At 49.4% G+C, this 14,382-nt stretch overlaps 2 protein-coding genes across 2 annotated transcripts in view; one reads left to right on the top strand and one right to left on the bottom strand.

The window, feature by feature from the left end:
• The window catches only part of DPYSL2 (dihydropyrimidinase like 2), a 167,335-nt gene that overhangs the window by 114,273 nt on the left and 38,680 nt on the right, over nt 1-14,382 (bottom strand). The gene's annotated exons all lie outside the window — the stretch shown is intronic.
• Nucleotides 1,174-9,575, top strand: PNMA2 (PNMA family member 2). The gene is made up of 3 exons (XM_027088056.1): nt 1,174-2,279; nt 5,332-5,465; nt 5,748-9,575. The coding sequence occupies exon 3, from the start codon at nt 6,203-6,205 to the stop codon at nt 7,295-7,297; it is 1,095 nt and encodes a 364-aa protein (XP_026943857.1). The 5' UTR covers nt 1,174-2,279; nt 5,332-5,465; nt 5,748-6,202; the 3' UTR covers nt 7,298-9,575.

Here is a 14,382-nt window from a genome sequence, read left to right as displayed (position 1 = left end):
AGTCAAAAGCTGCAAAACACTGTGCCACATCCCGAAACAGTAACGTGTTCAAACCATTGTCATCAACCCTTAGTTGTTCTCTGATGAGTTCACTGTAAGCCTACAACCTAAATGCACTTATTGTCACTCGGTGGATAGGTACAGACCACGCCCAACTACTCTGGAAGACCCTTAAGAAGAAATCACATTGAACTTTTAATAGCTAACCTTCACCTTACCCAGAAAAGCGAGGCACACAATAGGTATTCAATAAATAATCAATCATTGATTTCTTGTCTTCACCAACGGGCATGGGAGATAAACAGCAAACAAGTGCTGAAACCTTTCACACTGTAATTTATCACTTAGAAATTAAGGCTGAGGGGAAAAAAATTGCACAAGTATGAAGGTCACCCTGATAAAGAAAAAAACACGTGGTATAAGAAGACTTAAAATGCACACTGTACATATTTGCCAGAGATAAACATCTTCTGAAATTAGGTTTACCAAATTGGTCTTCTTTGTTTCCTCATTAACATAGTATAGGGGGGTCTAATCCATCTGTGACAGTCTATTCAAAATGTGAGGGTTTTTCCCTTTTCTTTTCTTTTCACCCTTTGAATATAATCCACGCAGTCCCCATCCCCAAAGCCCCTCCCAAATAGTGGCCGGGGGGAACGCTCTGGGAAACCCTTGCTGAGATACTTAGCGGAACTTTGTTCTCCACATGGGCTATTTAGGAGCGTCGCGGTTTCCTCGCGTGATTCCACTGCCTCTCGGGTTCTTCTCGCGGTGCGAACAGGAGTCGGGGTGCTGAGATAGATTCTCCCTTGCGGTCCGGGGAGGCGCTGACCATGGTCCTTGCCTACGAGCTTGGGGCGCGAGCGCGGAGGGCGCCGGAGGAGAAGCGCTGGGAAAGCTCGCGGGGCGCGGCGGGGAGCAGCCGTCGAGGCCCCCGCCCCTCCCGACCCCCGGGGAGCCCGCCGGCCTGTACGCGAACCCTCCACTGCACGCTCGGAGCTGCATCGAAAAAGGGTGGGGCAGCCAGCCGCAGCTGCAATTGGAAGCCGCCCGGGAGGATTTAAGAAGAATGGAACCGCGGCCCATCCCCTCCCCCTCCAACCATGAGACACCACCGCCCCCCCCCCAGCCGGAGATAGGCCCATCCTTTACCCCCACCCCCTCCTTCCCAGGCCCAGGGAGGCGCGGGCAGCCTTTGTGGGCACACAGCCGCCCACCAGCGAGCCCGAGCCCCTCGGCACCCTGCACGCAGGGCCGGGTAGGGTGGGGTGCGTATGCACATGCAGGGAAGCAATACTCGAGGCAGGGCAGGACGGTGGGCACGCTGGGATCCTCGGTTCTCCACCGAACTGGAAAGGGGGCGAGGGAGGGGCGATCCCCACGCCCCATCCTCTGTCTCAAACACCGCCTCCCACCCGTACCAACCTGGTCATTGATGTTCTGCAGGGCTTCCTTGCCCGAGGCCCGCCGGATCTCCACCTTCCGGCCCGATTCAACAGATGGCTCCCCGCCGGCGCGCCGGCCCTGCCGGGAGTACGGCGGCTGCGGGTCCGGGCCCAAGTGGGCGACGTCCCGCTGCTGAGCCACCACCTGCCCCGAGCCCCGGCCCACCGACAGCGAGTCGAAGTCGATGGTCTTGTTCTCCGAGGACCCTTCCACCGGGCAGAACATGCCACAGAATTTCTGCCGAGGCTTGGGGCTGCCTGAGCCCAGGTTTTTAAAAAAGGCAGGGACCTCTTCGTCCTCTGCCGCCTTCCCGGATTGCTTCCTCTCGGCCATGGCGTGGGGAGGCTTGGGGAGGGTCCTCTCCGTCCGTCAGTCCGTCTGCCGGTCCCTAAGTCTGCCTGTCTCTATGCACCAAGCCCCCGGCTGCTGCCGCGGCTGCCGCTCTCTGCCTCCCGCAAGGTGTACAGAAAGGAAGGAGGGCTGGCGAGCGAGCGACCCACCCCTCCCGGTCCCTCCTCCTGACCCCGCTTTCTCCCCTCCCTGCCCACGCCCCCCGCCGCCGCCGCGCGAGCTCTGGCGAGCAGCAAAGTTGGGTCTGGGAGGGTGGCCGCTGCGGCAGCGAGACCGGAGAGGCTGCCAGCTCCCGGCAGCTGCGGGAGGAGGGAGGCGCGGGCGGGGCGGGGGCGGGGCGGGGCTCCGGGGAGGGGAGCGCAGAGGCGGGGAGGCAGGGGAGGGCCGCGCAGCCGAGAGCCCCGCGCTCCGGAAGTGAAGCTGCCAGACCACCGGCTAATGGATGCGGAGCTGAGGGCCCGCTGACCGCTGTTGGCGCCAGGGTGAGTATGGGGCAGGGCACGCGGGGGCGAAGATCGTGGGGCGCAGTGCCTGGCCCCCGCGACCCGCTCCCAGACCTGCCTGGCCCAGGCGCCTCTCCCCCACCGCATTGCGGAGGTGGGCCAGCGGTGAGGGTTCACCGTGGGGAGCGCTCCCTCCCTCTTACCCCGGCTGTGAGATGATGGATGGGGAAAGGGGCACACACTGGCAGGCGCCAGGACACCGGCGTGGGGGACAGAGGAAGGGGCGGCGCTGAAGGTGGGGGAGGCATGGCGCAGGCCGCGCGGCAACGTGGGGACCATACGAGGCGCGGACACCAAAGCTTCAGTCTAACCACGGGCCTTGGTGGGCTACTGGGAGCAGAGATTGAAACAAGGTCCTCACTTAACTGCACTCAACGGTGGTAGGGGGGCGCGCAGCATGGCGGGGAGAGACACAGGGGCGTAGCAAATACGGACGGGGTGGGTGTGGAGAGAGAGACCGAGGTCTGCGGTCCGTGCGAGTGTAGCAAAGCGTGAAGTCTGCAAATTCCAGCCCAGCACGGCGCCTTAGGTGTAGAGTGAGGTAGGACGCAGGCCCGCTATATTGCCCGAGGGCGCTGGTTACCGTAATTGTGCCAGTACGCCAAGCAGGGCCCAGCAGAATGTCTTCCTTTGGTACCTTCCGCCCCGCTCTCCCGCCAAAGAAGGGGGGACGATACACACTGAAGCCCACTCCCCAAATCTCCAGCCCTTCTCGGCGCCCGGGGCGCCCCACCTCGTTCCACCGCCCCTGTAGAGGACTGCGCCAGAGCCACGGGGTTTTCTAGGTTGCCAGAAACCGAGCGCTTGGGGCGTTAGTGCGCGTGCGTCCAGGGCAGGGAAAGGAGATGGGGTGATGACTGCCTTGAGTTGTGCGAGGCCGAGAAGGGGAAAGATGTATGGGGACTTGTGTCTGCGCGAGCAGATCGGCCGCAGCCACCGGGTTGGTGGCATCAGAAGGCATCTTGATGTATGACAGTAACACGGCCTCTGAGGGTCCTCCTTTGCTTACTCCTATCTCCGTGTATTTTCCATGTCTCAGTCCCTGTCCAGGGTGGATTACAGCCCCGCCCCTCTCTCTACAGTGGCAAAACCCCGCAGAAATGATGCACATCCCTTGGCTGGCTCGAATAGGAGCTCTGGGCATGCTCAGTAGCCAGGGCGGGTTTGGGCTGGGAAACTGTTGACCGCAGGAGCGTCGCGCCGGGCAGAGCAACCAAATATTCTGTACCATTGTCCTCCCTTGCCCCTGGCAGGATTAAATGCGGACACCCTGCCCTCCTCCACAATTGTGAGGGATAGTTCGGCGAATGGAGTTCAATTTGGAGGACAACCAATCCCAGCTTGAAGATAAGCCCACCATGATAGGTGGGCAGGAGTCTACGGATACGAAGGAGAGGAGGAAGGAGAGAGGAATGTCCGCATGCAGGGGGATGAGGGAACCAAAGGCAGGCACTGGGACTTAGCACCAGATGTGCTCTGCATTTGAATAAAGGACTTCTACACGAATTACATCATTTCCTACTCCCAGTATCCCCCTGACATGAGTGCTTCCTTATAACCACTTTCTAGGGTTCCAGGGTAGGAAAGAGATTGAGATGCTTTGTCCAAGGTAACTATCTAGTTAAATGATCCAACAGTTCCAGGGGGGTCTTCCGCCTGAATGTCTGGTTCCTTTTCCAACTTATCCTATCTTTACGTGAGAAAAGACAAGATTTTCTCATTTTTTTCCCCCATATCCAAATATTTCCAATCCTGGCCTTATTGTGTATCAGGGACGTTTCGCTTGCCGTCTTTTTATTTGAAGGTTGCATTGCAGGTAGAGATTGCCTTTGGAGGAAGAAGCCACCCAAAGGTAGCCTAACTTCAGCGTGACAGTTATGTAGACCTTGGAGATGTTTCTTCCTGGGTATCTGATGCCTTATGACTTCTCATGTTTCCCCTAAATATTATAATGGAGAGGAAGGTCACCCCCATAAATTAGAAGAGGACCGTGAGGCATGGAGGGAGGTGTCACTGGACTCAGATCCCTGGAGCTGCTGGGCGAGGACGCTCTCTAGCATTTTGCCCTCCCCGCCCTCTGGCATGCACCCTCCTTTCAACCTTCCAGAAGGACTCGGGAGATGTGCCTGCAGCAGCTGCCGCTGTAGCTGCAGATTGGCGTCTGTGGCATATGGACCCCATTTGGACTGATGGAGATTTTTAGGGGAAGAATGGTCATAGCCCTTTAACACACACTCCACGACAGCAACGGGAGAGAGACGCTCTTCCCTTTTTACATCACCCAGTCTCCACCGGCTGGACACAGACTTGCCTCCTCTTTTTTTCTTTGTCCTCAAATGACCCATTCAAGTTCAGATGCTATGAAGAAAGCATCATGTTACTAACTTAACATTTATAGCAAAAGAAACCCCTAGTAAAAAAAAAAAAAAAAAAAAAAGAAACCCCTAGTTATGCATTTGCAAAGCATAGCCAGGCATAACCAAAGAGAATTAATTCATAACTCCAAGTTTATTTGGCTCTGAGATTCTTTTAAATTGTTAAACCTGTATTAAATATTTGTATCTATGTTATTATATTAAAGTATATTATATGTTATATTTCTAAACCTATATTAAATTGATTTTAAAAGTTTGAGTGTTTCCTAATCGGATTTTTTTTTTTTTTTTTTTTTTTTTTTTTGCGGTACACGGGCCTCTCACTGCTGCGGCCTCTCCCGTTGCGGAGCACAGGCTCCGGATGCGCAGGCTCAGCGGCCATGGCTCACGGGCCCAGACGCTCCGCGGCATGTGGGATCTTCCCGGACCGGGGCACGAACCCGTGTCCCCTGCATGGGCAGGCGGACTCTCAACCACTGAGCCACCAGGGAAGCCCCTAATCAGATTTTTTAATCAAAGAAATGAAGCAACTCAATATTGTTTAGTAGATTTAATTAAACTGTAAAGGATTGTCATCTTTTTGAATAAGTGCACTAACAGTCTTCACATTGGATATTACCGAGTCATAAAAGTACACTATTATTATATGTATACAGGGCGGCTTGGCTTGGCTGGAGCTGAGAGACACCCAGACACACCACTGTGCAGAGCTGGGTGACACCTTCCTGTGCTAGAAGCAGAATACATAAGCTCCGTGGCTGTCATGGAATGTTCGGGAACGCATAACCAGGTATCTAGTCATTTCTCCTGATTTCATTCTTCACGCGGGACAGATCTTGGTCCTGTCCACAACTGGGGCTTCATTAATTGGCATGCCTGATGAGCATATGGTGGGGAAGCCTGATGGCAGGAGGGTCCCCAAGAGAACGAAAATGTCACTGTAAGCAAAGAAGACTCAAATACAATGTGAGGCAGGATCCCTGGTCTACCCCCCACTTCCATCCCTAACCAGGTACTGATGCTTCCCGGGAAGGAGAGGGCTGTGCGGTAAACCTGAGCCTTGTTTCCCTAGGAGCCCAAGCCACTCTGCTGGGAGACTTCCCTCCAGGAGTTCTGGGTGCAAGAGTGAAGGCGACTCCCCACTGGCTAGAGAGAGCTGAGGCAGCAGAGGCCCAGAGGGCAGTGAAAACAGCTCTTGCACACGCTTCCGATGGGGCGGCCCCGCCACGTGGCTGCGTGAGAGAAGCAGCAGCCACTGGGCTGCAGAGCCACAGGCCGTGGTCCTGTCGCAACTGAGATACTAACCACCCACCTTGGGTCAGGTCTGGAGACCCCGCGGAAAGTGCCGAGCTCTTGCCACTGGGCAGTAAGGGTTATTGGTACAGAAAACTAGGACCTAGGACCCGTTCACTGGTGGGTTATAAGTTTAGAAGTTCATCCAGGATATTCTCAATTCTAAGGCAACGCCCATCTACCCCACAAACGAATCTGTAGCCATAGAGTTCAAGCGAGTCAGTATCTGGGGCAATGGCGCTGGCCCTGTTGGAGGACTGGTGTAGGATCATGAGTGTGGATGATCAGAAATCACTGATGGTCATGGGGATACCCGTGGGCTGCAATGAAGCCGAGATTCAGGAGGTCCTCCAGGAGACTTTAAAGTCTCTGGGCAGGTATAGAGTGCTTGGCAAAATATTCAGGAGGCAGGAGAATGCCAATGCTGTGTTGGTAGAGCTTCTGGAGGACACCGACGTCTCCGTGATCCCCAGCGAGGTTCAGGGAAAGGGGGGCATCTGGAAAGTGATCTTTAAGACCCCGAACCAGGACACTGAATTTCTTGAAAGATTGAACCTCTTTCTAGAGAAAGAGGGGCAGACGGTCTCGGGAATGTTCCGAGCGCTTGGGCATGAGGGAGTGTCTCCAGTGGCCATGCCCTGTGTCTCACCGGAGTTATTGGCCCATCTGCTGGGACAGGCAATAGCACACGCCCCTCAGCCTTTGCTCCCCATGAGGTACCGGAAACTGAGAGTGTTCTCGGGGAGCGCTGTGCCCGCGCCAGAGGAAGAGCCCTTTGACATCTGGTTGGAAGAGGCCACCGAGATAGTCAAAGAGTGGCCGGTAGCAGAGGCAGAAAAGAAAAGATGGTTGGTGGAAAGCCTTCGCGGCCCTGCCCTGGACCTCATGCACATAATCCAGGCAGACAATCCGTCCGTAAGTGTGGAAGAGTGTTTGGAAGCATTTAAGCAAGTGTTTGGAAGCCTGGAGAGTCGTAGGACCTCCCAGGTGAAATACCTGAAGACCTATCAGGAGGAAGGAGAGAAAGTCTCAGCGTACGTGTTACGGTTAGAAACCCTGCTGCGGAGAGCTGTGGAGAAGCGGGCCATCCCAAGGAACAGCGCGGACCAGGTCCGCTTGGAGCAGGTCATGGCCGGGGCGAGCCTCAGTGAGATCCTCTGGTGTAGGCTTAGGGAGCTGAGAGACCAGGGGCCTCCTCCCAGCTTCCTGGACTTAATGAAGGTAATCCGCGAAGAAGAGGAGGAAGAAGCCGCTTTTGAAAATGAGAATACTGAAGCGCCGGAAGATGGAGATGGCTACGGCCACTGGGATAACGGGGCCGGAGACTAAAACCCAACTCACAGGGGGACCCACAGCCGGCACGGGGAGAGACAGCCATTCTACCAGGCTAAGACCTTTTCAGTCTTTTTTTTCTCTAATTTATGCAGTTGAAATCAAGGCATTCAAGCCCGGTCTTGATTCTTCTTTCTAAGAAAAAAAATATCTGCGAGTTTTTTGGACCCTACATAGATTATTAATAAACAAAAAATTAAATTCCAAATACGAGATAGTACGCCTAAAGGAATCTGAACCAGGTTTCCTTTAAATACCCGCCAATAGACCAAAAGAAAGAAATGATGTGAGAAAAAAAAAATCTTTTGTCATCTATGTAAAAATCCAAGCTGTTTGAATTATCAAGTGTTTTCCTTTCTCACATCAGCAAGAGTACCGAGTACACATCTCTGAGTACCAAGCTACGTGAGGCAGTGTTCAAAGAGGTAACGGTCATAAACCTACCAGCCTGGCCCTGCTCTCAGGGAGGACATAGCCTCCGAGTATGAAAAGCTAAATAACCTTACGTGTAAACGAGTTCACGACGCCAACAGAAGCCAAGAGAAGTATCGTTGCCAAATGAGCACGACGTCTCTATCTTAGGGTTCTCTCTTTTCTTACTTGGGAAGCACTTCCCGCTTCTCTGCTGGGTGTCAGATAGATGGTTCCAGGCAGTGTGTTGGGCCCTGAGGACACAGAGGTCCACAGTTGAGGGACATCCTCAAGAAAGGGTAGACATCACAGGATGGCCTGACGGAGCATGGGGCTGTGCAGGCCATGTTTGGATTCAGGCCAGCCTGGATAGAGAGGAGGAGTTTTAGTGGCAACAAAGGGCAAAGAGGAGAGGAAGAGGGCTCACAGTTACTGAGGACCTGCTCTGTTCCGGGCACTTCACACGTATGTCATTTTATGTGTACGGCACCCCCAGTGTGGTATAATTATGCTCATTTTAAAAGAGAAGGGGAAAAAACTCAGATGGGTTACATGGTCTGCTCAACATCAAAATGCTATCAGGTGGCAGAGCCCAGACGGAAGTCCAGACCTCTCTGACACTGGCTAATCCTCTCTCCACTGTGATCACGGTTTTCAAATTGTGCTTTGTAGTTCTGCAGGGATTTTTCAGCAGTTCTATCTTGAAAATGCATGTTAAACTCTTTAAATCTCTAAGAAATAACAGATAGACACAAGCGTGTTGATATCCGAACTTGAACACGCTGGCACTTACCAACAGGCTCGCCTTTGTTTTCACATTGACTCATTTTGTACAGACCTTGGAAGAAAGGTTCCCTGGGCGATATGCGAGCACACATCCAAGCTTATTTTAATTCTTCATAGATTAAGGAAGCCATAGCACGTCAGAGGTGTTTAAATCAGGCCCGTGCATGTCCTATGACGTCAAGTGTGCTTCAAGCATAAATGAGCATCATTCAGTTAAATGCTAGGCAAGGCTCCAACACAACTGATGTATAGCATCATGATAGCTTTGTATGTACAATAACAAGTGGCTTAACTTCTGGAAATATCAGTTTCCTCATCAGAAAAATGGGAGGACAATAGAATAGGGTTGCTGCTAAGATCAAATGACATAATGCCTTTTAAGCACTTAGTGTGATGTCTGGAACATAGAAAGCCCTCAGTACATCGAGACTCTTTTTATTATTTTCACAATGCTTACTGTCCGGCCAATGCATGCTCTCTTCCTTTTCTAACAGTCCTGCAGTAACAAGTAAATATGTAATCTGCCTGTGAGGTTGTGACAACATTGCATTAGACACCGTTTTGGCTCTTGTGGTAAGTTTGAGTGTTTGTTGTCTGTTATCTTTGTGATAAATTTTCCAGCCATTGTTGACTATTGTTAATGATTATAAGAAATAACTTCTTCTCTCCGATTGTGAATAATTTTAACTGAAGAATACCCTGAGATTTTAAGAAAAACATTTTCTTTAAAGAGGTACCATTTGTGATCATTGATCTAAGTTATATTTTTCAGTACTGTTCAACCAAAGTGATACAACTGTCATCCTGTACACCCTGATTTCATGTGTTTTCTGTAGTCATGAAAATGGCCTTGTTGTTCTCATGTAGTCAGAGTATGCAAAGTAAAATGTTATAAATGTGAAGTTATAAAATAAATACATGCTGGTAATAAAATTCTGAGTTTTTTCTGCCTCATGTGTTGTGGTTCTGTATAAACTATGCTTGAAGAAGGGATTTCATTACTAAAAAAAAATTGAGAGGTAAGATTAAAAAATCAAGCTCAAACCAAAAGGTCTTGAACTCTTCTAGAAAAGAAAACCTGAGAGCAAAATGCTGGAATGGGAATACTTGGGCTTTGTCTCCAAGGATGAGAGAGCTCAGTCCACCCGTCATTGAGTTCCCCTTTAAAATACAAGAAACGACAGACGGAGGCCAGTTCCCTTGGAGACCTCCAACTCATTTGCTTAGGCAAGTAACCGTACAGATACATTCACCAGCCTCTATTCTGCTAAGGGTGAAATGACCTAAAGGTGAAATACTGCATTTCTTGGATGAAATCATTTTTCACTATATAGATGTATAGAGGGGATAAAATTTCTCTTGCCTCTGGCCCTCGAAATTTCTCTTCCTCTTCTCTACAGCGCAATGAGGGAGCATTCCTCAGAGGCCGTACACAGTGCAGATTGACCCATTATAAGATGGGTGTCTGGAGGAATACCCAGCAGTCTCTCCCAATCACTTGAGCAAAACCTTCCGGGAGATTGGTCTCCCCTTGTACTTAATCTGTCTCCGGTCCTGACCCTGGAGACCGAGGCTTCCAAGATTACATAACCTACTGCTGAAGTTAACTTTTCACCAGGGGCCGCCCACCTCTTCAGGCCAAGCCTCTCCTTCTGTTGTCTTCTGCTGTTCGTCCTAAACCCAAGACTCTCTGGTCATCTGTTCCCACCTTTACCCTCATGCCCATACTACACTGTGCCTCTTCCCACTGTTGATCTTTAAGACCCTCCAACGTGCCAACTGGATATTCCACGAGGTCCTAAACAAACTAGCCTATATCATCAAAGTCCCTGCAGAATACCCTGTCACCATATTCCTTAATTGAACTCTGGTCCTCCTGGTGGTCTGTCGCCCTCAAGTCCCTTGAGTGGAAGCTGCTCAGTCTCTCTCACCTCAGGAGAGACTGGAGAGTGGTGACAGCATCTCTTTCATTCACCGTCATCACTTCCCCACTTGCAAACGCCTTTGCTCCCTCCTGGCATATCCTCACTCACTCTGCTGCACCACCCACTGTGGCTTGGTCCTGACAAGCCTGAACAGAGCATTGGCAAAGAAACTAATGTTCTCGGGGTGGGGGGATGCGGCATTTAGGACGGAATCTGGCCGGGTGTTATCCCAAGAAATAGGAAGAAAAAGCTCATGAATACAAACCATGTTCAAGGGAGACCTATAAGCAAGACTGGAAAAGCAGAGTTTTTAAGATAGAGCGTTGGAAGGTAGAGTTTTGAAGGAGTGGAACCTGAGATGAAACATACAAGTGAGGTTAAGAGGATCTGAGACAAGTATTGTCAAACTCACTCGGGGTGTGTTTTGTTGTTGTTGTCTGACCAGCATAATCTTTGAACGGTCTAAAGGCCCAGGATCAGGGCAGACATCTCTCCCATCCCCCACCTGTTTGTGTGGACCAGGATCTTCTTGAGTTTGCCCAGGGAAGACTTAACACTCATCCAGAAGCTCTCCTGGGGTGGAAGATGGTGTCCCACAATGGGCTTCTCCGAAGCTAGCCTTCTCACTCTAGCAGGCCCTGGAGTTGTCCCTGGTCCAGACCTCCCTCCGTTACCCAACTCTCTGCAGTGCCAGAGTGGTCCTTGACATCCCAAATGGACATTTTCTTAAAAACCAGAGTAACGCCAGAAGTGTATGCCAAAGTCAATTCTATCATAAGAGAAAAAACACAGTGTAGGATTTCAGTGTCTCTTTCAGGCCACCAGCTGGAGCTGCCCATTTATTGTCTGGGCTGCTTTCAGCGGCAGCTGAGACTTCCCCATCTGCCCACACCCCGGCCCCGCCCCCTTGAAGGGAAAAGTTCCCAGAGGGAGGAGTTACCAGACTGCACCCTGGTGCTCAGGCTGGGAGCCACTGCAGGATGTCCCCAGGGAAGGGCCGGGAAGCTCAACACCCCCCACCCCCCCCACCCAATCCCCGTCCCATCCTGTCCCAGACCTGCCCCTGCTCTGCAGGCCTAAAGGCAGCCCCACTGAGGGCCTCTCCTGGCTTTGGCTCAACAGCTTTGCCAACAAACTCAATTACTAAAAATGAAGCTTTCTTGAAATAACAAGCAATTGTCGCAAAAGGAAACTTTCTTTTTCCAGCTTCATTGAGGTATAATTGACAAATAAAAGTTGTATATATTTAAGAAGTACAGTGTGATGTTTTGATGTAAGTATACATTGTGAAATGATCTCCACAATCAAGCTAATTAACACATCCATCACGTCGCATAGTTACCGTTGTGTGCGTTGTAAGAACGCTTAAGACGTGCTCTCCTAGTAAATTTCAAGTGCATACTGCAGTATTATTAACTATAGTCATCATGCTATACATTAGCTCTCCAGAACTTATTCATCCTGCGTAAGTGAAAGTTTGTGCCCTTCGACCAACATGTTCCCATTTCCCCCACCTCCCAGCCCCTGGTCACCACCATTCTACTCTCTGCTTCTGTGAGTTTGACTTTTTGAGATTCTACATGTAAATGAAATCATACAGTATTTGTCTTCCTGTGTCTGGCTTATTTCATTTAGGATAATGTCCTCAAGGTGCACCCGTGTTGCCACAAATGGCAGGATTTCCTTCTACAAGAGTAAACTTTGTATTGTAAATGAACATATGTAAAACATTGGAAACTGGGTTGGTAAAAAAGGGATGCTGATTAAGAAAACATGATGACTAAATGTAATGTGGTATACTGGATGGGATCCTGGGACAGAAGAAGAAATTTAGGGAATAACTGAGGAAATCTGAATGCTGTGTGGACTTTAGTTAACAATAATGTATCAATACTGGTTCATTTGTAACAATGTACGTATTGTTCATAATAGAGGAAAGTGGGTGTGGGATATCCAGGAACTCTCTGTACTATCTATCCAATAATTCTGTAAATCTAAAACTGTTTTAAATAAAAAGCACATTAAAAACAAAACAAAAAACAAAAAAAGAAGGGACACTGAGTTCTGCTGACTGGTCAAAATAATGCATTCCCTGGTAATATCCCATTCAAGGGTGTTAGCCCTTAATGACATTTCCTGAGCTTAGGGACCTGCTATTCCAAATAGTGGCTAGTGAGATGCAAACTGGTAAATATAGAATGGATAAACAACAAGGTCCTACTGTATAGCACAGGGAACTATATTCAATACCCTTTGGTAAACCATACTGGAAAAGAATATGGAAAAGAATGTATATATGTGTATAACTGAGTCACTTTGCCTTATAGCAGTAATTAACACAACATTGTAAATCAACTATACTTCAATTTTTAAAAAAATACCCAAATAGTGGCTAGCGTACATTTTAAAATTTCTAAGTAGAAAGCTGTTATATAGGCCTGAGGCAAGTGTAAATGTCTAGGGCTGGGTGTGTTGCCATCTTGGGGAAAACATCTGTCAACCAATCCAGAATTTCCAGGGCTGTTTCCAATTTCAAGGTGATTTATGGGTCTAAAACTAAGATAGTAATCCTTTGGACTCCCAAGCCCTGTCACTGGCCTGGGTTTATGGCTACAGTTGGCAACGTGGGGTGAGGACCCAGCCTGCAGAGGTTCCCCAGGCCATATTCAGGGCCTTGGATGGGCTTTTAGTTGACGACTGAGAGGGCAACCTGGCAGGACCATGGAACCCCTAGGTCATATTCCTCCCCGGGACCCTAGATTTTATCAGCAGCTGAACTACGGGGGAGCTCGTCCTCCTTGACCAGAGCCTGGCTGGTAGTTGTTTGGTGCTTCAGAGCACTCGGTGGCGTGGGCCTGAAATGTATTCCACCTGTAACGAGAATGGTTTAGGCTTAGGAATCCATCCGAGTTGTACTACAAGGGATAGGGTTTGGGCCCATGTACCGCTTCTGTGACCAGGCAGGCTGTGGTGTTTGCCAGGAGTGGGCAGGTTAACCTGAACTGAGCAATCTGTTTATAAAGTAGACGAAGTCCTCAGGGCACAGGGATGGGCCCTGATACATATTGAGGGATAAGGAGAGAGACCAAGAGGGCTATTTCTGCCTCCTCCCCCCACCCCAACTCCTGACACTTCCAACCTACACCAGAAACGAAGGACTGAGCAATGGAAATTAAAACCTAGAAACAGACAAGGGGTGAAACAAAATATAAGCAAGGGAACAGACAACCCCAGACAAGTATGAAGAAAAACACATATAGGCACATCGTAGTCAAGCTGCTGTAACAAAAGATAAACTACTGTAAACCAAGAATATCTTGAAAGTGGCCAGAGGAAAATGGCATATTTCATAGAGAGACGTAATCATAGGAATTACAGTCTTCCCCCAGTATCCTAGGGGCATTAGTTCCAGGACCAATCCGTGATGCTCAAGTCCCTTATATGCACAGTAATTGCATATAACCTATGCACATCCTCCCGTATACTTTAAATCTTCTCTGAATTACCTATAATACCTAATATAATATAAAAGCTATGTAAATAGTTTTGCTTTTTGGAACTACCTGGATTTTCTTTTTTTTGGAATATTTCCAATCCACCTTTGGTTGAATCCTGGATGCAGAACAGGCGGCTATGGAGAGCTAACTGTACTGCTGACATCTCTTAAGAAAACATGAAGGCCAAAAGGGCAATAACATATTTAAACCACTGGATAAATAAACCTTGTTCAGCCAAGATTTAGTACAAATTTGCCTTTAAAATCAGCTGAACCTAGAAATATTTGGAAGTGGTTGGCAGGTTATTGAACTATTTGGGTTTTGGGTCTTCTGAGGTCAGTTTTAGTAGTTCAGTTTTCTGATTCTTTTCCATTTTATCTAGTTTTTAAAAAATATATTGGCATAAATTTGTCGGTGTTCTATTCAGATGTTTTTAATTATTAATGCTTCTACAGTTATGGCT

This window comes from Aethalodelphis obliquidens, unplaced genomic scaffold (assembly GCF_003676395.1).
Source record: "Aethalodelphis obliquidens isolate GAN/ISIS:26980383/991018 unplaced genomic scaffold, ASM367639v1 scaffold61, whole genome shotgun sequence".
In the NCBI taxonomy this organism is placed as follows: domain Eukaryota; kingdom Metazoa; phylum Chordata; class Mammalia; order Artiodactyla; family Delphinidae; genus Aethalodelphis; species Aethalodelphis obliquidens.
Note: the sequence above shows the minus strand (reverse complement) of the source record. Positions and strands in the feature narration are given on the sequence as shown.